Source organism: Sciurus carolinensis, chromosome 12, assembly GCF_902686445.1.
Source record: "Sciurus carolinensis chromosome 12, mSciCar1.2, whole genome shotgun sequence".
NCBI lineage: Eukaryota > Metazoa > Chordata > Mammalia > Rodentia > Sciuridae > Sciurus > Sciurus carolinensis.
This window is the reverse complement of record NC_062224.1, coordinates 59157337-59183845: the sequence shown is the minus strand read 5'-3', so window position 1 is coordinate 59183845 and position 26509 is coordinate 59157337. Positions and strand designations below refer to the sequence as shown.

The following is a 26509-nucleotide window of genomic DNA, read 5'->3' as shown; positions in this document are numbered from 1 at the left end:
TATGCATATTCTACCATAGTCAATAAAAAGTAAAAAGACATTTAAAAGTCACATACTTTCACACATCTCTCTAAACATATGAACACACCTACATAGTAAGAATGTCACTAACCTTTCTCACTCAGTTGTACATACCTCTTTAAAATTCTAATAATCTTAAAGGTGACCTTAAATAAAAATTAGTTAAGTAGTATGGATCATTCATACAAAAAAAAGTACCACCTTCCAGATTGGCTGATGTTATGTTGACCTGCAAGAGCAGGACTTACCAAAATCCCAGGGTCTTTGGGTTGTATTCTCTGATGGGCTCCAGTACCAATAGGTATTATGTTGTTAAATAGAAAATTTCAAAGTCAGAAGAAAAAGGCTGTCTTTTGTGAAAGTGACAAGAAGATAGACAAAGAAATATTTTCAAGAGGAAATGAAAATTTGAAAACCATAATTATCATAAAAGTAAAAGATAGCACGCTCCCTTCGTTTCATCTCTGTGGTCCTAGGAAAGTTCAAGTGCACGGTAAACATAGTATTCTTTGATGACTTGTGGATGACTGAGGCAGGGCGAGGGGGGAGGAAGGAGCCATATTTTTCTTCTGTAATCACTTTGTCCTGTGATCAGCAGGTAGACAGTAGCTGGGGCATACTGCTGTCAACTGCAGGACACCAAACTTAACCATGTGCACTTGGTGGTCTTAATTCAGTGCAGTGACAAACACCATAGACTTAAATAAAGAAAGAAATATCCCTGCTGTCTTTTTTATGACTTTGTTGCTCTTTCCCATTTTCCCTATTACCAAAAACAAATTATAAAATCAATCTTTAGCAGCAAAGTAGGCTTTTGGGCCTTTGTTCTGCTAGCATATATTTACTAGTAAATTCTAGTAAATTCAGTATTTTGATGGGAAAGCTAGGTTTTTACAAGTTTGCACATGTAGTTGTGTTTTTACTAAAGGAGAAAAATATTCCTTTCTCAACTCTCTGTGAATAGTATAATGCGGCAGACCTGGGTGGAAGTTTCTTCCTAGTAAGGAGCTTTCTTCCCTCATGATATATGGAGGATAAACCCACATTTAAACCTAGCAAACCCTTTGGTTATTGGTGTCAACTCAGTAGCCCTTTAAGTAGCAAAGATGGCAGGGATCCTGAGGGTGAGTCAGTCACAGACACTTTTTCTTATTGTCCTTTTGGGGCTGCAGAACCACTGACCAGCGTGACCAAGAAGTGTCCTATAAACATACCCCAAATTATAGAGCCTGGAGAGCTTTCATGGAATTTTCTTATTTTAGTCATTTCTGCATAAAAGGGGAAGAAACAATAGACAGACTATTCCTTGATTTAAAACTTTGCTCTGACCCTTAGAGAAGACCTGGGCAGATGAAAAGCCATTGAATATTATGTTAGTTTTTGTTAGGATCCAGAACATGGTATCAATGCTCCTAATTCTTTCCCATCAGAATATGCCCAAAAAAGTCAAAATTGAGTTCTATCTTATTTTATAAGTATCATACCTCAGCATTTGTGTAAATAGTATTAAAATAAAGTCAAATTTTAATATCAATCCAATTTCATTCCAACTTTTAGAAGTTAATGAAGGCCTCACTCCAAGTTGGGCAATGGGTCAGGAGTTGAAGGTTGAAAAATGAGGGACTCAAAATTTTAAAAGGGAAATCAGATGAAAACATTAGTAATTATGCTACAAGGTAGTATCAGCTATAAAAAGGCATACATATTTTTAAGAAGGGACAACAGGTTGTGGGAAGACAAGAGGAAACATCTATTTGAGTTAGAAAGAAGGAGGATGGACCACTACTGGGCTGAGTCCAGAAACACAAGACAGTTCATCTTAGTGGTTCATGCATAGTACAGACTTTGGAGCAAAGAATCTTGGGTATCAAAAGACTGCTTGCTTGCTTTGTGTCTCTCTGAACCTCACTTTTTATTTCACCAGTCTAAACCTTGATTTCTAATACTTGTAGAATGGAGACAATTTCTTTAGATAGTCAATTCATGTGTTATTGTAAGAGTTACATGAAATGAACTAAGATATATGAATGACCTTCCTTGTATCAGGTGCCTGATACATGCAACCGGGATTATCAGTTAATCAAAAGATAAGCATGGTGTGGAGGAAAGCACCATATGTACATAGGCATGAATGCATCCGGGTGCTTATCTTCCTCAGGAAAAACCTGAGAGCCCTTGTGTGAGTGGAGGGAAAGATTTGCAGGGAGAAGTGCAGAGAAGTCATCCAAAAGGGCAGGTTATAGGCAATGGGGGTCCTGGACATGAACAGGCAGGAGCCCCTCAGGCCTTACCTTTTGAATGACTGACGACTTCCACTATCTGGGGGTACGGGCTCCCTGAAGCAGGAATGAATTACTACAGAATTGAAACCTGGGTCTCTGATGAAAGTTGGAATATAAATGACCCAACTCCCTCACCCCTCAAGTGGGACGAATCTGAAACATATATTCTATGGAGCAGAGTCTGGCTCCAGTTACCATGATGGTTACTGACTTGATATTACCTGTTTACTGGCTAGCTTCCATTCCCTGCTCCCCTCTAAAACCCCAAATAAATCATCCACAACAGAATCCTTGTCTCAGGGTCTGCTTTTGGCAAAACCCATCAAGACAGGCACCATGATCATATCTATTTGGAAAAATGTTTCTGGAAACAGATGAATAATGAATCCAGTGGAGCTTGGAGGCAAACAGTTGGAGGGCTATGGCAATTGTCTAGGAAGGAGGTGATGAGGGCTGGAACTCTCTTGCATTGTAGCAGTGTAGTGGGAGGAATGGACCCCAGGGACATCGAAGCAGGTTTTCAGTGCCTAATGCATGTGAGAGGGTCTGGGCTGAGCAAAAAAGATGGCAGAGGGAGAACAGGAATAGGCCCTGCTGTCTGTGAGACCAGTGGGAACTTCAGTGAAGGCCAGCTCTGACCTTGTGGTCCAGGAGCCCTTGGCTTACAAGTGGTAGCTGAGATCATGGATGAGGACACTAGGAGGAGAGGATCAGAGGAAGAGGAGCTATGGCCAGAATCCTGAGGACACTGGTATTTAAGGATGGGAATAGTAGGAGGTTCCTTAAGACATAAGAGGCAGGATAGAAATCTAGAAAGAGTATGTCTTTTAATCCAAAGAATTTCAGCAAGGAAGGATAACCAACGAGTCTCAAATGCTGCAATGAACTCAAGTAGGTTCAGGACTGGAAAAGGCTAAGGCTGCTGGCATATCACTGGTGACCTCATCAGTGGCTTCAGGAGAACAAAGAAGGAGGTTAGAATGTAACAGGCTGAGACATGGAGGGGTACAGGGAGGAGTAGAGAAGGATGGAATAAAGGGGAGATTCGTCGAAAAGAAAGGACAGTGTTTTTTAAAACATGGGTAGACCTGAATGAGACAATGGTCTGAGAGAAATAAACAAATGGATAAAGACAAAGATAAAGCCCAAAGGGAATAGCTGATGGAGGAAGGATGTAAGGAGGCAGCCAGAGTAGGAACAGCAGCAGCAGAGAGGGGCAAGAACTTCTGATAATAGAGGTGAGGAGGTCAAGGAAGAGGAAACACGGGTGAGTTTCTTCTGTGCAATACACAAGTGCACCTAGAGGCAGTGGGGCAGCGTGGGGTGGCGTGGGGCTGGCGGTGGAGAGTGTCATGCGTTAGAGGGCAGCTCTGAAAGCAGGACTACTTTAGGAACTTGAAACCTGCGGTGGGACTCCGAACTCCGAACACCAGGAAACTAAGAGGACTTGAGAACCAGGAGAGGGCAGCATGGAGGCAGAGGCGGGTACCAAATGCCGACAGCGATGGGCTGTCAGACTGCAAAAGCAGGAGCAGACACACAGGTGACAGTCCCTGCTCTCCCGGTGCCCTGCAGCTGTGCCACCTGCTCCCTGAGGTTGTAAGGTGCCACTGGGCTTTTTTGAGAGTGTCCAAGCCTAAGTTTTCTATGGTCTTTGTCAAATAGAATGCCCGGGGGTGGGGTAAGGACTAGAAGCCTTGCAAAGTGGAGCAGTCACTAATTTAGTGTTTATTCAGGGAAGTCAGTGATGGGGTGCGGGCTGCAGTCCCATAGTGCCTGGGAGCAGACCAGCCTGGGCCCACGTGGCACTCTCTGCTACCTGAATGCACACATTTGTTTTTTCACATCTGGACTCTTGACTCCACCTCCACTGTAGCAAAAAACAGGTGCACAAAGCTGATAAAGATCCATGCTGACCTTCCTTCACCTGGCACTCTGCAGGGCGCATGGTTTCAATATTCAGCAGGCAGAGTAACTAACACCCTGGTCACCTTTCCCCCAGCATGGTTTTCAACCAGTGTCCATTATGCCTCATTTCTTTCTTGTGGGTCCATGTTCTCCACTCCTGTCTCTCGTGGGCTGTTATCCCTGCTCACTCACCCTCCCTACTGCCTCATGGCTCCCGGGACTCCAAGTCCCTGATGCCAGCCATATACTTGAATAACATCAATGCAGGGAACTGGAATTGAAGTAAGACTACAACCGTTGAGAAATATACAGTTCTATTTCACATATCATATGAATTCTTATTTCCTAGATTGAGTATTTTGAAATTGGTTAATTCTGCCTATTTCAGAAATTTACTCAAATTGCTACCTGGCTGTCAAGTGATAACCAGTGTATGTTGCTGAAAGACCAAACTGAAAATGGAGGAAAGAGAAAAACGAGTTTTGCGAATCTGATTTGTATGAGTGGTTTTATCTTTAAATACACATTATTTTAAAATATAATTTAAATATATTAAATATCAAAACATATTAAGAGATATTATGTATTGATTGATTGTTTAACATGTTTAGCTAGGGAAGAATTATATTCAGAATGATAAATTCTTGGTGCATTGTTATCATTTATTTAGTTATCCTAAATCATCATTTTCTTTATAACCTTATGACATTTTAAATCTGTTTTATCAATCTGCAATAGCTTCATTAAATCAAGTCCAAGCCCTTCATTTTGACTCACATTAAAAACAGATACGTTCACTGTGAGAAATAGCACTGCAACTGCTAATGCAAACGCTGTAAATCACCGGAAAACAATAAATTAAGGAGAATATCACTGAGAGCTGCTTTGGAGCACTCAAGCAAATGGGGGCTTGAACTTCTCATAAAAAACATGGGAAGTGTCATGGACCACCTGTGTCACATACAATTATGAAAATAAAATGCACATTTTAAAAACAAATTAAAAACAATGTACTTGGAAAAATTAAAATAAAACAAACTGCTGTGTCCTTGCTGTACAAGCTGGGTTTCAAATGGTCAATGGTGGAAAATTATCTTCAACAGAGGAATTCCCCTGTGTATGATAGAGTCCTCTGAAGCTAACCATTTTGTAGCCCCTAATAAAACAATGTTTATGGCAAGCATAAGATGACAGGTTGATGGGGAACCTCATATTGGTAGGGGCAGGCTGACAGCAACTGAGCCTGAGTTGTGACAAAGAGAGAATCTAAACATTCTGTGGGAAAGCAATAGAAATTTACCAATGAAGTTGATTTCCAAAAAAGGGGGCAGGGGAGTAAAAACAAAAACAAAACTAACCTTAAATTTGTCCTGTTATGTTTTGGATGTGAAGTGTCCCCCCAGAAAACTCATGTGTGAGACAATGCAAGAAGTTTAGATACACAAATGGTATGCCTTTACGCCATGTACAGACAGAGAAACAACATGTATCCCATTTGTTTACAATTTTATAATAAAAAAAAAAAAAAAGAAGTTTAGAAGTGAAATGATTAGGTTATGAGAGCTTTAACTCCATTAGTGAATTAATCCCCAGTTAGGGATTCACTGAGTGGTAACTGAAGGCTGCTAGGGTGTGGCTGAGGAGGAGGGAATTGGGGGTGTGCCTTTGGGGTATATGATTTGTATCTGTTAAGTGGAGTCTTTCTCTGCTTTCTGATCATCATGTGAGCCGCTTTCCTCCACCACACTCTTCCACCATGATGTTCAGCATTAACTCGAGCCCCAAGGAATGGAGCCAGCAGTCTATGAACTGAGACCTCTGAAACTGTGAGCCCTTAAATAAAGTTTTCTTCCTCTGTAATTGTTCTTGGCAGGTCTTTTAGTCACAGCAATGGAAAAGCTGACTAAAAAACACCCCTAGCTATATATAAAAATTGGACTAAAGGAAATACAAGAAATGGAAGGGCATTTTAAACATCACCTCAGAGACGCAGAGAATTCCAAAATGTGGAAGATTCTATTGGACCAAAGACCAGGCTTTTTAACAGATAAATGGGAGATCAAACGAGGAGGGGAGAGTCATGGATAAATATACATCAGTTCCAAAACAACTTAAGCTTGGTTGTACTCCATTGGTAGCCTCCTTCCCATGATCCCACCTTATTCATCAAACAAGCAGCTTCTCCTGTTTCCATTGTCCCAGAAAAGAAACTTTGAACCGACTAATCATTATCTCTGGCTCTGTGTTCAGTCTACAACTCCAGTGCCTCCTTTTACTCTGTTGGATTCCCAAACCCACCCTCCCTCCTTAGGCCCAGGAGGTAGGTCAAAACTTACAGAGTTTAGACCCAGAATGTGTCTTCTTTTTCAATTGCTTCCTGCTAAGTTTGGATTGAAATGTCCCCCAAAGATCCATGTATTGAAGGTTTTGATGCAAGAGTGATGCTCTTGGGCAGTTTAAGTAAAGCCTTTAGGAGGTGGGGCCTAGCTGGGAGGGTCTTAGGTCAGTGGGGTATACCTTTGAAGGGAATTGTGGGATCCTGGTCTCCTCTTTCTCTCTTCATTTCCCCCGCCATGAGGGAGAAGTTTTTCTCTGCCACACACTCCTACCATGATGTGCTGCCTCACCACAGGTCCAAAAGCAATGGGGCCAACTGATCAAGGACTAGACTTCCCAAACTGTGAGCCAAAATTTAAGTTTTTTCTCTCTATAAACTTATTTTCTCAGGAATTGGTTAAAGTGACAGAAAGCTATTACAACTTCTCACCAGCTTCCAGTAGCAGCCTACTCTATACCCCCACCTTCCTCTCCATCTTTTCTTCAGTGGATCCAACTCTTAGTACCAGGGACTTCTGCACCCAGCCATGGTTCACAGACCACCTTATTCAAGCTTCACCTTTCTACCTGTACTGAGGACGCCTGTGATCCTCCTGCATAGCACAAGAATTGAGTTCTAAAATAAACAATTCTTGCTCTAACTGCTTCCTTGCTCCTTTCTTAAGAGGAAGACTCATTTGATTGCTCAGACACAGAGAGAGATCTATGATACTTTGCTTTTTTACCTCCTTTTTAAAAAGTCCATACTGCGACTGCCTCCTACTCTGTTTTGCATTGTTGTTCTACAAACAAATATGACTTTAGGACAAACATAAGTCCTCCTGCCACTAGGATTTAAGACATTTATTATATAGATGATAACAAAGTAATCTTGCCCCCACAAATCAAATCTGAAATTGATCAGGCCTAGATCCAACTACCAACTTAACAAAGGATAGGACAAAGGAATACATTCAACTACATATTCAACTACAAATACATTACAACCAGCAAAACCCAGCTGTAGGGAACACCATGGGACAAACAACCTGGTTTCTTCAATAATTAAACTGCAGTAGCAGGCAGTGGGGGCGGGTGTTGGAAATAAAAATCACACAATAAAAAAAGCTTAAAAAATACATTAACCAAACACAATGGTGAATCTTGACTCTTTCCCCATAAATGAATCCTTTGTGATTAAAGAAATAAGAGGCCCATGCTGGCTTCAGGATTGAGATGCATTCTCTAAGATAATTTCTAGAGTCAGAAAATATTGGGCTGCTGAAAACCTTTCTAGAAATTTTAATAATCCCCATTTAACCAGTGAGTTTTGTATCTGTGCACTATTATATAGAACTGTGGAGGAAAACCAGATGAAAGGATCTGCACACCTCTAACATGAGCCAAACTTTTCTTCTTCTACTTATTCCCCAATAATGCACCATTATAAAAGGCCCACTGTTGGTCCTGATTTCAGGTCACCAAATACTGACAAGTCATAAATCAATGTACAAGAGGAACCTAAAACATCTTATACCTTATACCCAGGAAGCAATTAGAAGTCAACCTAAAGAGGCTGCCACTAACCAAAGATGGGAGACTACAAGCATCAGTAAGAATAATAACCATAATAGATTGATATGTGCTAAATATTCACACATTCACATAACAGTACTGAAAAGCAAACAAGTTGGTCACTGCTTGGGAATGCTAAGAAACTAGATTATTATTTGAAAATGGGTAAATAAAGAAAAAATATTCAAATACTAATCCTACTTTTACTATAGGGCTGTACCACTCTGTAGCCAGATAATGGATGAGAACTATTTTTCTTTAAAGAAAAATTTTAACTAATAAATGAAGAAGGATTGATAGATTATCACCATTTACAACCCCCAAGGTATTAACAGACCTAGAATTCATAGTACTGGCATCATAGAGAGAAATCAGATATAGGCACTTTCTGAAACAAGGGCAGTGCCCATGTAGTAATCTTTCTGCCCACTCAAATCAAACCTGAACTTGATCAAGCCGAGTCCCAACTGCAATTTACCAGTTGGACAGGACAGAGGAATACAGTCAACCATGTATATCATGGGGATGCAAACAGCAACACCCAGGCTGTGGGGAACTCTACAGGACAAATAACTTGGTTTTGTCAATAAACTGCAAGGGTGAAAAAAAAGGCTGGAAATGAAAACCAGACATTAAAAGAAAATTTAAAAACATTAACCAAAAACACTGGTGAACCTTGATTCCTAATTCAAATTGTACATATTTTTTAAAGTTATTTATTACATTTATGGGAGAACTGATCATTTAAATACAGACTAGATATTTGATAGCATTAAGCAGTTATTATTTTTTAGGGTAATCATAGTATTGTGGTTATAGTGTATTTTTTAAAGGATCTTTTTCTTTTAAATATATTTGAAAAATTATGAATAGAAAGAAATGATATCTTGGATTTGTTTCAAAATATGAGGGGCAGTAACATATGGAAAAAGGGACAGGATTGGGCCTTGGCTTGAAGCTCTTTGGCAGGGTTGCAGGTGGGGGTCCACTGTACCACTGCTACTAACTCTTCATAAAAAAATTTTTACAAGAGCATTTAAATTGTAGCTTGAAAATGGGAGAGTCCTCTCTGTCTGGCAGGATAATTCATAGTTATTATTTTGCTTTATTCTTACTGGTTTAAAAGAGAAAAACAACGACAAAAAATTCCTCCTTGTGTCCTTTTCTCACTATCACTCCCTCAAGAGGGTAAATTGTGCTTTGAATCCTGGACAATTGTGGCTTCCCTGGAAAACAGGGCAGAATTAATAAGTTATTTTCAAAAGTCTTTCCTCAAATCAAGAGCTGAACAGGGCAGTTGGGGTCTCTGCACTGGGCTGTTGAGGTACACGCCTGCCTTCATGTTAGAGAAACTGCCTTCCTACATTAGGGTGAATGAAGTGGGCTGGCAATTCTGCTGTTGGTAGAATCGCTGTTCGAGTATCACTCCTTGGGGTGTCACCCCTGGCCTCACCTGGTTAGCACACCCTGCCCCCATCACTCTCTTCTCCTCATTCTGCATTATTTTCGTCCGTGGCAGTTTTCCTCACATGACATGTACTTATTAATGCCTCAATAATGTGTCTCCCAGCTGGACGTGTACTTATTGATGCCTCCTATTGTCTCACTCCCAACCAGAATTCTAGTTCCACAAGGGCAGGGACATTGCTTATTAGAACAGTTCCTAGCAGAGAGTATCACTAAATAAGTATTTATTGAATGAATGAAGTTAAAATAACATATGTGCCCTTTCCACAAAGACCCTGGGGTCATGAGTTGAGGAAAATGGCTTTCCTTGTTCCCACAAATCCTATAAGTATCTAGACCAAACCTTATTATATAACGGAAAAATAATTACTATATGAGAAAATGTTTATATTCATTCATTCAGCAGATATTTATTGAGCACTTTGTAATGATAATTATCACTTACTGAGAACCATAGGTGATGGTCCTTCATGCTCAGAATGACCTTACAAGGTAGATATGATTTCCTGTCATTTTTTTTTTTACAAATGATGTTGTAACCATAACTTTTTTTTAAATTTATTTTTATTGTAAACAATGGGATACATGTTGTTTCTGCTTGTACATGGAGTAACAACATACCATTTGTGTAATCATACATTTACATAGGGTAATCATTTTTGATTCATTCTGTTATTCTTTCCTTCCCCCCCACCCCTCCCACCCCTCTTTTCCCTCTATACAGTCCCTCCTTCCTCTATTCTTGCCCCCCTCCCACCCTCCATTATGTGTCTTCATCCACTTATTAGTGATATCATTCGTCCTTTGGATTTTTGAGATTGGCTTATCTCACTTAGCATGATATTCTCCAATTTCATCCATTTGCCTGCAAATGCCATAATTTTATCATTCTTTATGGCTGAGTAATATTCCATTGTATATATACACCACAGTTTCTTTATCCATTCATCAATTGAAGGACATCTAGGTTGGTTCCACAATCTGGCTATTGTGAATTGAGCAGCTATGAACATTGATGTGGCTGTATCTCTGTAGTATGCTGATTTTAAGTCTTTTGGGTACAGGCCAAGGAGTGGGATAGCTGGGTCAAATGGTGGTTCCATTCCAAGCTTTCTGAGGAATCTCCATACTGCTTTCCAGAGTGGCTGCACTAATTTGCAGCCCCACCAGCAATACATGATTATACCTTTTTCCCCACATCCTCTCCAACACCTATTGTTGCTTGTGTTCTTGACAATCACCATTCTAATTGGGGTGAGATGGAATCTTAGTGTAGTTTTGATTTGCATTTCTCTTATTACTAGAGATGTTGAATATTTTTTCATATATCTGTTGATTGCTTGTAGATCTTCTGTGAAGTGTCTGTTCATTTCCTTAGCCCATTTGTTGATTGGATTATTTGTATTCTTGGTGTAGAGTTTTTTGAGTTCTTTATAGATTCTGGAAATTAGCACTCTATCTGAAGTATGTGTGGCAAAGATTTTCTCCCACTCTTTAGGCTCTCTCTTCACATTACTGATAGTTTCCTTTGCTGAGAGAAAGCTTTTTAGTTCGAATCTATCCCAGTTGTTGATTCTTGCTTTTATTTCTTGTGCTATGGGAGTCCTGTTAAGGAAGTCTGATCCTAAGCCGACATGTTGAAGATTTGAACCTACTTTTTCTTCTATAAGATCCAGGGTCTCTGGTTTGATTTCAAGGTCCTTGATCCATTTGAGTTGAGTTTCATGCAGGGTGAGAGATAGGGGTTTAATTTCATTCTGTTGCATATGGATTTCCAGTTTTCCTAGCACTATTTGTTGAAGAGGCTATCTTTTCTCCATTGCATATTTTTGATCCCTTTATCTCATATGAGAAAATTGTATTTATTTGGGTTTGTGTCCATGTCCTCTATTCTGTACCATTGATCTACCTGTCTATTTTGGTGCCAATACCATGCCGTTTTTGTTACTATTGCTTTGTAGTACAGTTGAAGATCTGGTATTGTGATACCCCCTGTTTCATTATTCCTGCTAAGGATCGCTTTAGCTATTCTGGGTTTCTTATTCTTCCAGATGAACTTCACGATTGCTTGCTCTATTTCTGTAAGGTACGTCATTGGGATTTTAATTGGAATTGCATTGAATCTGCATAGCACTTTTGGTAGTATGGCCATTTTGACAATATTAATTCTGCCTATCCACGAACATGGGAGATCTTTCCATCTTCTAAGGTCTTCCTCAATTTCTTAATTTCTTTCTTCAATGTTTTGTAGTTTTCATTGTAGAGATCTTTTACCTCTTTGGTTAGATTGATTCCCAAGTTTTTTTTTTTTTTTTTTTTTTTTTTTTGAGGCTATTGCAAATGGAGTTGTTTTCCTCATTTCCCTTTCAGCTGTTTTGTCCCTTCAGTATAAAAATGCTTTAGATTTATGTGTGTTGATTTTATAGCCTGCTATTTTGCTGAATTCATTGATGAGGTCTAGAAGTTTTCTGGAGGAGGTTTTTGGATCCTCTAAATATAGAATCATGTCATCAGCAAATAGTGACAGCTTAAGTTCCTCTTTTCCTATTTGTACCCCTTTAATTTCCTTGGTCTGCCTAATTGCTCTAGCTAGAGTTTCGAGGACAAAGTTGAATAGAAGTGGTGAAAGAGGACATCCCTGTCTTGTTCCCAGTTTTAAAGGGAATGGTTTCAGTTTTTCTCCATTAAGAATGATGTTGGCCATGGGCTTAGCATAAATAGCCTTTACAATGTTCAGGTATGTTCCTAGTATCCCTATTTTTTCTAGTGTTTTGAGCATGAAGGGGTGTTATATTCTGTTGAACGCTTTTTCTGCATTAATTGAAATAACCATATGATTCTTATCCTTAAGTCTATTGACATGATGGATTACGTTTATTGATTTATGGATGTTAAACCATCCTTGCATTCCAGGGATGAACCCCACTTGATCGTGGTGCACAATTTTCTTAATATGTTTTTGGATACGGTTTGCCAATATTTTGTTAAGGATCTTTGCATCTATATTCATCAAGGATATTGGTCTAAAATTTTCTTTCCTTAATGTGTCTTTGCCTGGTTTGGGTATGAGGGTGATATTAGCTTCATAGAATGAGTTCAGTAGGGTACCCTCCTTTTCTATTTCCTGGAATATTTTGAGAAGTATTGGAATGAGTTCTTCTTTGAAGGTCTTGTAGAACTCGGCTGAGAATATGTCTGGTCTTGGGCTTTTCTTGGATGGTAGATTTTTAATGGCTTCTTCTATTTCATTGCTTGATATTGATCTGTTTAAATTGTGTATGTCCTCCTGGTTCAGTTTGGGAGGAGCATATGTCTCTAGAAATTTGTCAATGTCTTCGGTAGTTTCTATTTTGTTGGAATACAGATTTTCAAAGTAGCTTCTCATTATGTTCTGTATCTCAGTGGTGTCTGTCATGATATTTCCTTTTTCATCATGAATTTTAGTAATTTGAGTCTTCTCTCTCCTTCTCTTTGTTAGTGTGGCTAAGGGTTTGTCTATTTTGTTTACTTTTTCAAAGAACCAACTTTTTGTTTTGTCAATTTTTTTCAATTGTTTCTTTTGTTTCAATTTCATTGATTTCGACTCTGATTTTAATTATTTCCTGTCTTCTACTACTTTTGCTGTTATTCTGTTCTTCTTTTTCTAGGGCTTTGAGCTGAATGTTAGGTCATTTAGTTGTTGATTTTTCATTCTTTTCTGGAATGCACTCCATGCAATGAATTTTCCTCTTAGTACCACTTTCATATTGTCCCAGAGATTTTGATGTGTTGTATCGTCGTTGTCATTGACCTCTAAGAATTATTTTATCTCCTCCCTGATGTTTTTTGTTATCCATGTTTCATTCAATAGCACATTATTTAGTCTCCAGGTGTTGGAGTAATTTCTGTTTTTATTTTTAACAATAGCACATTATTTAGTCTCCAGGTGTTGGAGTAATTTCTGTTTTTTATTTTGTCATTGATTTCTATTCTCAGTCCGTTATGATCTGATAGAACACAAGGCAGTATCTCACTTTTTTTGCATTTCCTAAGGGCTGCTTTGTGGCATAACATATGGTCTATTTTCAAGAAGGTTCCATGTGCTGCTTTGAAGAAAGTGAATCCACTCGTTGATGGATGGAATATTCTACATAGGTCTATTAAGTCTAGGTTATTGATTGTGTTATTGAGTTCTATGGTTTCTTTGGTTGGTTTTTGCTTGGAAGATCTATCTAGTGGTGACAGCAGTGCTTTAAAGTCACCCAGAATTATCGTGTTGTGGTCTATGTGATTCCTGAAATTGAGAAGGATTTGTTTGATGCATAGGGATGCACCATTGTTTGGGGCATAAATATTTACTATCATTATGTCTTCCTGATTTATGGTTCCCTTAAGCAGTATGAAATATCCTTCTTTATCCCTTCTGACTAACTTTGGCTTGAAGTCAACTTTATCTGATACAAGGATGGAAACTCCTGCTTTTTTACTGAGTCCATGTGTGTGGTAGGTTTTTTCCCATCCTTTCACCTTTAGTCTGTGGATGTCTTTTTCTATGAGATGAGTCTCTTGCAGGCAGCATATTGTTGGATCTTTCTTTTTAATCCATTCTGCCAGTTTATGTCTTTTGATTGATGAGTTTAGGCCATTAACATTCAGGGTTATTATTGAGATACGATTTGTATTCCCAGTCATTTGGCTTATTTTTGGTTTTTAAGTTGGCTTGGTTTCTCCTTTGAGTGGTTTTTCTCTAAGGTAGTTCCTCCCTTTGCTGACCTTCATTGTTGTTTTTCATTTCCTCCTCATGGAATATTTTGTTGAGAACATTCTGTAGCGCAGGCTTTCTATTTGTAAATTCTTTTAACTTTTGTTTATCATGGAAGGATTTTATTTCATCTTCAAATCTGAAGGTTAGTTTTGCTGGGTATAGGATTCTTGGTTGGCAACCATGTTCTTTCAGAACTTGAAATATGTTGTTCCAGGCCCTTCTAGCTTTTAGAGTCTGGGTTGAGAAGTCAGCTGCTATCCATATTGGTCTCCCCCTATATGTAATCTGATGCTTTTCCCTCGCGGCCTTCAAAATCCTATCTTTATTTTGAATGTTAGGCATTTTCATTATAATGTGCCTTGGTGTGGATCTGTTGTGATTTTGTGCATTTGGTGTTCTGTAAGCCTCTTGTATTTTCCATTTCATTCTTCAGGTTTGGGAAATTTTCTGATATTATTTCATTGAATAGGTTGTTCATTCCTTTGGTTTGTATCTCTGTGCCTTCCTCAATCCCAATAATTCTTAAATTTGGTCTTTCATGATGTCCCATAGTTCTTGGAGATTCTGCTCATGATTTCTTACCATCTTCTCTGTTGGGCAACTTTATTTTCAAGATTAAATATTTTGTCTTCATTGTCTGAGGTTCTGTCTTCCAAGTGGTCTAGTCTTTTGGTGATGTTTTCCATTGAGTTTTTTATTTGGTTTATTGTTTCCTTCATTTCAAGGATTTCTGTTTGGTTTTTTTGAGAATCTCTATCTCTTTGTTGAAATGATCTTTTGCTTCCTGCAGTTGCTCTTTCAGCTTATTGGTATTATTATTCATTGCCTGCATTTGCTCTCTTATCTCATCCTTTGCTTTGCAAATCATCTTAATCATGTATAATCTGAAGTCCTTTTCTGACATTTCTTCTACCATACTGTCATTGGATTCTATTAATATAGAATCTAGATTTGTTTGGATCATTTTCTTCCCTTGTTTTTTCATGCTGTTCATGTATCTTCCCCTCTAGCAGTGCAGATCTGGGGTATTGCAGATTTCCCCCTATAGGCTTATAGTGGTCCTATAGGTTTCCAAAACCCTTTCTTCAAGGGAGATCAATATTAGCAGTGCCCAATTCAGACACTATGCAATCCTAGACCAAATAGCCCCTATGAGGACAATAACAAAATTGTCATAATAAACAGAATGAGTTCAAATATTATCTTCAGTAAAACAAACAGATTTGCAATAAGGTCTGACAATGAGCTTCAAGCCTCCAGCAGGCGTCTCAGGATGGGTTTTGCCCCACCTAAAGATTGAAGCTATGGCTTCCAGGATTATCCAAGATGGCCGCTCTGGCTTCAAAATGTGTTGGCAAATGAGGACCTGCAGCTCTGGGTGTGGCCATGGTCAGCAGGAGGTCCTGGAGGCGGGATGCGGTTGGTCAGGCAGGGGTCCTGGAGGTCGGGTGTGTTTGGTGTGGTTGTAGGATCCTGGAGGCCGGTTGCAATCTGGTCTGGGGTCCCCGTGATAGGGCACAGTTGGTCTGGGGGTCTTGGCAGCAGGGAGCAGTCAGTTGATGTGAGGGCCCCAGAGGCAGGGAGTGATCGGTTGGGCTGAGGGATCCTGGAGATGGGACTCAGTCAGTCCGGCCAGGGGTCCTATGGGACCTGGCTGTTGTCTCAAAATGGCCACATCCATGTGTATTCAAACCTGCAGGTACTGTAACAGTGAACTTCCAGGCAACAGCAGGCAGCTGGTGCTCCACTGGCGGTCAGCGATCAGTTTGCTGACGATCAGGAGGTGAACCTCGTGTGTTGGGTGATGGATAGGTGTAAGGCAGGCAATGGACAGGCGAGAGGTAGGCAAATGGCGGATGATAGGCGCCTGACAGTGAGCAATCTGCACTCAAAAAAGGTGTCGATATGCTGGCAGACTGCAGGTGATCACAGCAGACAAATGGGGTAAACAGCAGGGGATCAATAAGCAGCAAAAACTGCCTCACCAAGAAACAGATATCCTCTGCTTAAAACCGGAGTTACGGAGCAACAAGGAACACAGCCTCCTTCTAGTCCGCCATCTTGGATCTCTCCAATTTCCTGTCATTTTATAACTGGGCAACAGTTTCAGGCATATCAAGTGACTTTTCCCAGGGCATATATCCTGTCCCTGGCATGGTTAGAATTCAAAAGCAGGACCATCCTTTCCCTTTTTATAAGTCACCCTATAAAACAATTTAACCTTAGCCTCAAGCCATCTCATTGTACTGTTCTGCAACATTTCCTCCCATCCAGAATCAGCAGCATTACTGCCAATCTGAGCACAAGTATTTGTGGTTCCTCTGTCACTTCCTCAATTAAGTCCTCTGTGAGTCCCACAGGCAGAGCTGGCATCTATTTTCTCTGATTCCAAAGCACTTTGCTAATGTTACTGACCAATTACTGAAATCTCTCAAGGACAAGGCTCTGTTTCATCTCTGATGTCTACCATGGTATCTGGCACATAGTAGGAATTTAAGTATTTGTAGAATGAGCAAATGAATCACATTAGGAAACCCTTTTCCAACCGAAGCTGGTGGTAGAGGACCAACTTGCCTCTCTGCTCTTGCGGAGCCTTATTTCCCTTGTTACTTGAAAGTTTGTGACACTTCTTGCTGTTCTGTGGGACAGTGGCTCATTCTCACTAATTGCCTCCTGTAGGTGGCAACTATTCTGAAAGAAAATGTTTCTTTTGAATTCAGATTCTGGCCTCATTGTGCTTTATGGGACTCCATTTCACAGCAGCCACAGAGCCCTATTGTTTCTTTCTGAAGAAATAGTCTGTGAGGCTCAAATTTGGTGCCTCCTAGAGTTAATCCAATTGAATCCTTCAGTACATTGTGATGGGCCTTTAGAAAGTTCCAGTAATCAATCAAAGGCAAAATTTTAAAAAAAAAATTAGCAAGTTACTATATTTTGCCTATCAAATTGGAAAAATTAAAAGCATGATTTTAATCATGCTGTAAAAAAGACTGAAAACTCAGTAATAATAGACTTAAAAATAAAAGTTCATCACTTGAAAGTTGAACCAACTCTTCCACTTCTAGAAATGTATTCTATGCAAATTGATTTAACTACTTCATGTTCATCACGATTTATTAAAATAGAGAAAAATTAAAAATTTTAATTATCAGAAAAGGAATTAAAAGCATAATTAGATACCATTTAATCATTAAAAATTTTTTATTGTAGTTCAGTGGTAGAGCCCATGCTTAGCATGCACAAGGGCCTGCATTCAATCTCCAATACCACCCCCAGCAAAAAAAGTTGTGTTTGGGGTGAGTATACATTAACATGGAAAGATTGTTCATGATATATTAAAATAGCAGGTTAATATTAGCAACACAGAATGAGCCTATAGTAAACATTTGTTTATGTATGTATTGTTCCTCCCAAATACTATCCTAATTTGTTGCCAGATTATTTTCTCCTTCCACTCAGGTGCAATTGGTGGCTGGATGATTCCTAAGATTCTTGCTCTCCATGATGGAAGCTGAAAAGTAAGGTCCACTCTCAGCCTTCACAGAACACACTCAGCTTTCCCCGCTGTCCTTCCAAGGATGTAGATCAGAGCCAGTGTGAGGCCCTCCTCTGTAGCAGCAGCACTACTGACAGACAGCTCTGGTTATGTACAGTTGCTTGTGCTTGCTCTCTGCTTCTATGCCCTCAGAAGCCCCCTTGAGTGCTGTCTCCCCAACTCCACCCTGTGTAGGCCCCATGAGCTCCCATTTCTCACCCCATTGCCTTCCAGTGAGTCCCCTTTGCTCCAGTTAGGCTATCTCACTTTCTCTTTAATGGTTCCACAGTGATATTCTGAAAAAGTTACATAGGAATACATACTCTAGGCTAAAGGTTTCAGCAGAGAAGAAGCAGAGTGTTGATAACTTAAATTTTGTGCAATTAAAGGGGTTTCCTCTTTTTTTGTTTATTGGTTATTTTCTAATTTTTTTAGTAGTAACATATTGCTTTATAAGGACTATAGTAATTTTGAGAATATTTTCTTTTTCATGTTGTTTTTCTGAGACCCTTTCCTCTAGAAATTCTCTGAAATGGTCATCTTGGCAATGAGACATATGCACCTGCAGTGCATCCAGGAGAATTCACAGGAGTGTGGGGAGAAATTAAAATCTGATTTATTTATGTGTCATCTTATATTAGAAATAGATCTCACATGGACCTTCACTGGGTCCATGCATCAGAGATGCACATGTCAGGGAAGGCAGGCATATGCCTTAAAGGAAGTATGACAGGGCTGGGGAGATAGCTCAGTTGGTAGAGTGCTTGCCTTGCAAGCACAAGGCCCTGGGTTCAATCCCCAGCACCGCAAAAAAAAAAAAAAAAAAAAAAAAAAGGAAGATGACAGAGGGGCTTAACTCATCTATACTTTCACCTTGTTTATTGAAGTATAATTACTAAATTTAGGGGTGTCTAGTTAACTGGAGGATTTATGGGTATTATCTAGTATTAATGAAACTAACCCTCATAAATTAGTAAGAGGCTTAAAAAGTTTCCTAGAAAGAAAGCTGGAATTGATGATAATACTTATTCTATAAGCAAAATTAAGCTTCAGGAATATGGCAGAGTAGTCTGGGGGTGTAGCTGAAGGGTAGAGTACACCTAACTTAGCATGCACAAGAATCTGAGTTTGATCCCCAACACTCCTCCCCAAAATGGCAGAGCTAATTCTACTCCCAGTATGCACTTTCAGCCATGTTACAAAGGTAAAAATGGTAACAGTCTAAACAGATTTGATAAGGAGTAACTAAAGTCTTGGAAATCATCAAGAAAACTAATTGGGAAATAGATTTACTTCTACTATGGAGTTAACAGTAAACTTTGCCTAACTAAATATTGGGCCTGGAGCTGATAACCAGGGCTGGAATAGCACCATCAAAGCTAGCCAGGTGTTTAAAAATGAAGGACTTGGAACATAAAAACAAATGCTGACATTATTTAAAGCTATTATTAGTCATTTGATACTGAAACAATAATTAAATTTCATGAATAGCAATAAATGGTTAGAAGCCTCTTTCAAGACTTATTGAATAGCTAGCTGAAGACTTAATAGGGAAACAGCAAGATATATTTAACATTTTTAACCAGCCATTTATATAAAACCATGTCCTGATTTTCATAATGTGCTACTTGATCTGATCTTCTCCAAAGAACTAAAGCTGGGCCTCAAAAATTCAACTTGTGATTTTAATTTTTTTAGATAAAGAGTACTTTGCATCAGGCATGGGGCACACACCCATAACCCCAGCTACCCAAGAATCAGAGATGGCAGAAACACAAGTTCAAGGACAGCATCCACAATCTTGTAAGACCTGTCTCAAAATAAAAAAACACAAAGAGCTAGAGATGTAGCTCAGTGTTGAGTGCCCTTGGGTTCAATCCTCAGTAAAAGAAACAAAATCAACCTCCTAAAACTCCTAATTTCACATTCTATGAATAAACTTAACACCTTATAATTAATAGCACCATGACAGCAAATCTGGTATCTTTCCATCAGCACCCCAAGTAAGCTCACCACCCTCATCCCACAGATTTTGTTACCTACTTTCCCATACTCTGTCCATACCCAGGCAGCAAATCTCCACCTCTGTCCCTCCCTCTCTCCCCCCCTCTTCTTTTCTCTCCCTCCCTCCCTAGGTAATTTTCCATTAAAAATAATTTGCCATAATTATTTATAACTTTTAGAGAATTTTTGCTTTTATGATTTCAGTCTTCACACCAGTGCTAGAAAGTAGGTATTCTTTACACATTAAGGTGCAGAAGCTCAGCAATATTAAATGTCTGTGCCAAACATGTAATCTGTAAGTGAAAGAGCCCAAATCCAAATCCCACACTTTCACAATATAACACTGCCTCAGATAGTAGTTCTTACACTTAAGCATGCCCGAGGTTTCCCTGAGAACATACCTTAAAAATGTAGGTTCCTGGGCCCCACTTCCAGAGATTGTGTTTTAGAGGTCTGGAATGGGGCACAGATGTCTGAATTTCTAATAAATGCCCCCCTCCCAGGTGCACTACACTTTCAGAAATACTAGGAGACAACCACCATGCCTGGCATGAGATGGGAGCATATGAGAGCATGAAGCTGTTTATTTAAATTGTACTGACATTGATCTTCAAGGAATTGCCTCTAAAAACACAGTACTTTCTTATATGGAAGCAGTTAGAAAAGGGTTAGGAAGGAGAAAAAGATCCAAATAATTCCATTCCACAGGGAAAATTCTGTCCTTAACTACTGTTTACCCTCCCCACGAGCCCTCTATCTTGGACACTCTTTTGTGGACCTTGAAGGTATCAGACCCTTGGACATTATGCATCTGCAAAGGGAAATGCACATTTGTGCTTTTTCTGGAGGCAGAACAAGGACTAGACTGGGCTCTTTGTTTTCCAGAGGTGCAACAAGGTGAAGCGTCTGGCCCAGGTGAGTCACAGGTAAATCAAGATCAGAGTGCAAGATCACCAGACTGCTAGGCCCTGAGTCATGTAGCTTCCCCAGCCCAGAAGTGTGGGAACAGAGCTGGCTTTCCGCAAGGTCACGGGGCTGCTGTGTACAGCAGACTCTACAGAAGCCAGAAGTCACAACATGAGCGAACTTCCTGCACAGGAGACCCAGTGCTCTTCCTGCCAGGAAAATGTCATGTGGTTTAAATCAGATTTTGGGGGCCAGGTAGGTAAATTAAGAAGTCAAATATATACTCAAATGATTTGAGTATTAAAAAAATTTTTTTTCAGTCCGAGTGTTGCTCAGTGGTAGAGCATTTGCCTCTTATGCCAGGTCCAGGGTTCCATCACCAGCACCACAAAATGAAGTGCTCTCTTTGCAACTGTTTATTCTGCAACTGGGAGATAAAATGTAATTTATTTTTTCTTTTCTTTTCTTTCTTCCTTTTTTTTTTTTTTTGACTTGCAGCACTATTTATTCTTTAGAAAAAATAGTTATTTGCTTTTATTGCATACCACATTTAATAGAGAACACATTAGCCAGGAATTTCTAATGTCAAGAGAAAAATAAATATAAGATTTTGCTTTGAATACCACACCTGTTCACTAACACTCAGGTGAATTAGTGCTCTGAAAAGAAATGTACATGGTCAGATACTCACAAATCAAAAAATAATTTTTTAGAAGCCGAATATATTTTTCATACATATTCCTAGAAAATACATTGTAAATTTTATGTTTTTGGTGGTTTACGCACATTTATTCTTAGTCTCCTATTCATCCAAAAGCCACACTTTTTCTGGTTTACCTCACTTTCTCATTATACCTGACATAGAACAGAAGCAATATTTAGGAATAACATATTCCCTGCAAATGGTAAGTATGCATGCATAATCATCTGTCATCTAATATTCACTGTTTTCACATGTCTCCAAATGTGGCTTTCCCTCTATATTTTATCTTCAGCCTATATTTTATCTACAGTCTATACCAAAATCTTTTTTTTTAATTATTTTTATTTAGCTTTTAATTCTTTACAGACTGCATTTTGATTCATTGTACACAAATGGGGTACATAATTTGTTTCTATGGTTGTACACAATGCAGATTCATACCATTCGTGTAATCATACATGTACATAGGGCAATGATGTCTGTCTCATTCCATTTTCATACTCCCTCCCTCTCATTTTCTTCTACATATTCTAAAGTTCCCCCATTATTCTCTCATTCCCCACCCCCACCCCCATTATAAATCATCCTCCACTTATCAGGGAAAACATTGGGCCTTTGGTTTTTTGGGCTTGGCTTATTTTACTTAGCATGATATTCTCCAATTCCATCCATTTATTTGCAAATGCCATAATATTCTTCTTCTTTATGACTGAATAGTATTCCATTGTGTATATATACCAGAGTTTCTTCATCCATTCATCTGTCGAAGGACATCTAGGTTGGTTCCACAATCTAGCTATTGTGAACTGAGCTGATATAAACATTGATGTGGCTGTGTTACTGTAGTTTGCTGATTTTAGGTCCTTTGGGTATAAACCGAGAAGTGGGATAACTGGGTCGAAAGGTGGGTCCATTCAAGTTTTCTTAGGATTCTCCATACTGCTTTCCAGAGTGACTGCACCAATTTGCAACTCCACCAGCAATGTAAAAGTGTGCCTTTTTCCCCACATCCACGCCAACATCTATTATTGTTTTGTTCTTGATAAAAGCCATTCTAATTGGAATAAGATGAAATCCGGAGTTGTTTTAATTTGCATAAAATGCAATTTCTAAGGGAAGCCTATGTTGTACTCTTTGGTGGCCTTTAAAAAAACCACACAAATTGCTGCTGCTGATAAAAATTAGTTACATTTCATAAAGCCAACTCTATGACCACTAAACAGAGAGGATGCCCTTGAGACCAAGTGCAGGGCCTGACATCAGTCAGAACTTTTGGAATAATTCTAGGTGAGACCGGGGGGTAGTCATCCTGAGGCATCCTTCCTATATCACCTTCTGCATGTGAGCCTCTCCTTAGAGAGAAGCCGTGACAACACTGCTTATCAAAAAGCTGGGGTTCATTCACCATACTATTTCTTTGGCACAGCCAGTAATGGGCTTATGAAAGGCAATTTGTATGCTCCAAACAAGTTCATGCCTGGGATTATGGATTAGGCACTAGTTGCAGGCTTTATTGCCATGTTAGCACCAGCCTGACAAATGATTGGTCCCTGGGAATCATTTAAATTAGAACATTCCTAAGAGTAAAGGGGAAATCTAATAGTGATGATGCTGGGACAGAAAGTGCAGGTTGGGACTATTAGACAATGGGGGTCATACAGTCATTCTACTTACAAAGAAGGAGAGGAAAATAAGACACATGAAGCGGGTGCCAGTTAACATAAAACAGGGACAAAATATGACTTTCATTTTCGCAAACTGCTGAGATTTAGTAGTTATCACAACTTCACCTAGAAAAAGCTGATTAATACAATTCTTTTAACTTCTTCGTTACCATCTTTGTAAAGTGGTACCTCAATCCAAGGATGTCCACAGCCAAACTCACCATTTGCCTCCCAAACCCCCATTTGCTCTTTGGATTTCTTTTTTTTTTTTTTTTTTTTCCGGTACTGGGGATTGAGGCCAGGGCCTTATGCTTGCAAGGCAAGCACTCTACCAACTGAGCCATATCCCCAGACCTCTTTGGATTTCGTATCTGAACAAATGGCAGTATTACATATTGTTTGAGCCAGAAACTTGAGCCTCATGCTTGACTTTTCCCAGTCCATCTCTTCACTTGAACTAAATAGCCTACTAATCGGTCTCCTCGTTTCTGGTCTTGACCCATCAAATTTATTTTCCAGGTTATTAATGATTGATACTTTCTCTTTGATCTTCAGAATAATGTTCAAACTCTAACACTAAAACCTTAACTCTACCCTTAACCCAATATCCTTTAAAACATAGCTCCTGTCTCCACTCCAAGTCTCCCAAATCAACATGCCAAACATACCAGACCAGTCACTTCTCAGATTGTTCCATATTTCATGACCTTCAGGGTTTTGTGCCTGATGGTCCCCTGCCAACATGCTCTGTGCCCTGCTGCCCACTTAGTAAACTACTAAGTAAAAAAACTACTAAGATTGTTTTCTTGTTTTTGTTTTTGGTATCAGGGATTGAACCCAGGGGTGCTTATCCACTGAGCCACATCCCCAGTCCTTTTTTAAAATATATATTTTACTTAGAGACAGGATCTCGCCAAGTTGCTTAAGGCCTCGCTAAGTTGCTGAGGCTGGCTGTGATCCTCCTGCCTCAATCCTCCAAGCTGCTGGTTTTACAGGCATGTGCCACTGTGCACAGCCAAAAAACTACTAAGTTTTCAAGTCATGGGTTACTGTTCTGCAGAGCCTTCTTTACCAACCAGCACCCCCTATCTTCCAGAAAGCTGTCCCCCACTACCCTGGGCAGAGTTAGATACCTCTCTTATGCACTTGCACAGGATCCTAAATGTGCTGCTACTATCTGATATATGATTAATAACTGACTTGCAAGTCTCCTTCACCAAACTATGACCTTGATTAGTTAGGGACTTATTCATCTTTCATCTCCAGTTCCTAGCACATTATCTAATGATACTCAATAAATGTTTCATGAATGAATGAACAATGATAAATAGTTTCTTGGGGAGCAGCTCCCTCTCTTGGAGACAAGACTTCATGTGTATGAGGAAGAATCACAAGTAACCTTGCATATTTATATGTATAAACACACAAGTAGTGTTTGCATTAATCAGTTATCTGTCACTGTAACAAAATATCTGAGATAGAAAGAAGAAAGGTTTATTTTGACTCATGGTGTTTCAGTCTGTGGTCAGTTGGCCCTATTGCTTTTGAGCCAGTGGTGAGGTTGCACAACATGGTGGGAGCACATGACAGAGGAAAACTACTCATCCCGTGGCAACTAAGAAGCAAAAAGAGAAGGGGAAGGGGATGGATTTTATCTTCTTTGAGCGCACAACCCCAGTGACCTAAGACCTCCCACTAGGATCTACCTCCTAAAGGTTCAACCATCTTCCAATAGTACCCCTCTGGGGCTTTAACACATGGGCCTTTGGGGAACATTCCAGATCCAAACTATAGCAGTGGTGAAGTCATCTTTAAATGGAGAGCCCTGTGTATATATTTGTTCTTATGAAAGAATACATGGAGTATGGAGTATTATTTTTCTTTATCTTATTTTCTTCTTTACTTGTAAATCCCTGTGTATTTTTCCATTGTAACTCCTGTGCTCAGATAACTTTATTTTGCTCTTTTAACAGCTATACCTCTTGCACATCATAAAATTTCTCAATATTCTTATTCAGTGCTGTGGTTTGGATATGGTTTCATGTGTGTGTCTCCACCCACCACACCCAAGGGTTCATGTTTTGGCAGTTTGGTCCCCAGGGTGAAGCTGTAGGAAAGTGATAGAGCCATTAGAAAGTGGAGGCTTGTCGGAGATCCTTTGGACATTAGGCACATGGTCTTTGAAGGTAGTTCTTGTGAAAGGGTTGTTGTAAAAGGAGCAAGACTGGCCCCTCTTATTTTCTCTGCTCTTGGTTTGAGACATGACTGCTTACTCCAATGCATCTTCTTGTCACTGCTATCTGCACCATGACAGCAGTGCATCCAAGTGCTGGCCCTTGCTGAACTTGTGCAATGCTATTTGGACACTGAACCTTTAGAACTGTGAGCTAAATAAATCTCTTTCACAATCTCAAATGAGATTTGGAATTGGCACTCATAAAGAATTAATTATTAATAGTCATTTCAATAACTCACCTTTCACATTCAGATTACTGAAGTGTTTACTGCTCTTTAAAAAGAAGCCCTCATCATACAGCCACTCATTTTCAGTTTGTGGTCATTCTGCCTTCTCGTGAGATCTTTATATGCCAATCCTAGGCTCATTATAGTCATTCTTAATTTTCTCAGTTTAATTAATTACAAGGTAACATGTTTATTGTAGAAAATAAACAATAATCCATTTTAATATTAAATTGTTTTAAGATTAGTTTTTAAGTAAGTAGCAATTTGTCATTCCATAATTCTGGACATTCTAAATACATTTATGTTTAAAATTATTATGATCAGCCAGGTAAGCAGGTACATGTGTGAGTCTGAGGCAGGACAATTCCAAGTTTGAGGCCAGTCTATGCAACTTAGTGAGTCCCTGCCTCAAAATGAAAAAGTAAAAAGGGTTAGGGGAGCTCAGTGGGTTCTATTCCCAGTACTGAAAAATAATTTTTTGTTATGGTCATCTTTAGAAAACAAAATATGTTAAAATAATCATGTCATAGACATTGAATATCAGACAAAAGAATTACAAAATAAAATGCAAAATTAAAAAGGACAAGTCATTTTCTAACTATCCTTTCAATTAGAAATTAAGGTTTTAGAACATTTAATTTTCATCTATCACCATCATTGTTATATACTCCTTGTAATTAATTGAATTTGATTCTGGATCAATTGCAGCAGACAACATTTCTTCCATTTCTTCTTGAGAGAAAGGCTCACCTGGGAGAGACAAGAAGGGAAATTCATTATTTACAATTGTCTAATTTCTTTCTTGCTCTCTCTACTAGCCAGTATAATTGCCACAGAGTAGCCCCACCCCATGTCACAGTTATTTTCCCTAAGCCACAGAGTCAATACATCATGACATTCCAGAGGTTCTAAAGCATGCTC

The 26509-nt window shown here is 39.2% G+C and overlaps 1 protein-coding gene across 2 annotated transcripts in view; it reads right to left on the bottom strand.

Moving 5' to 3' along the window:
• Window positions 1–22435: 22435 nt before the first annotated feature.
• Window positions 22436–26509, bottom strand: part of Efcab2 (EF-hand calcium binding domain 2) — a 114421-nt gene continuing 110347 nt past the window's right edge. For both annotated transcript variants that reach the window (XM_047520447.1, XM_047520446.1), the window contains exon 7: window positions 22436–26338. In XM_047520447.1, the coding sequence (XP_047376403.1) occupies window positions 26223–26338 (116 nt within the window). In that variant the 3' untranslated portion in view covers window positions 22436–26222. The remainder of the gene's footprint in view (window positions 26339–26509) is intronic.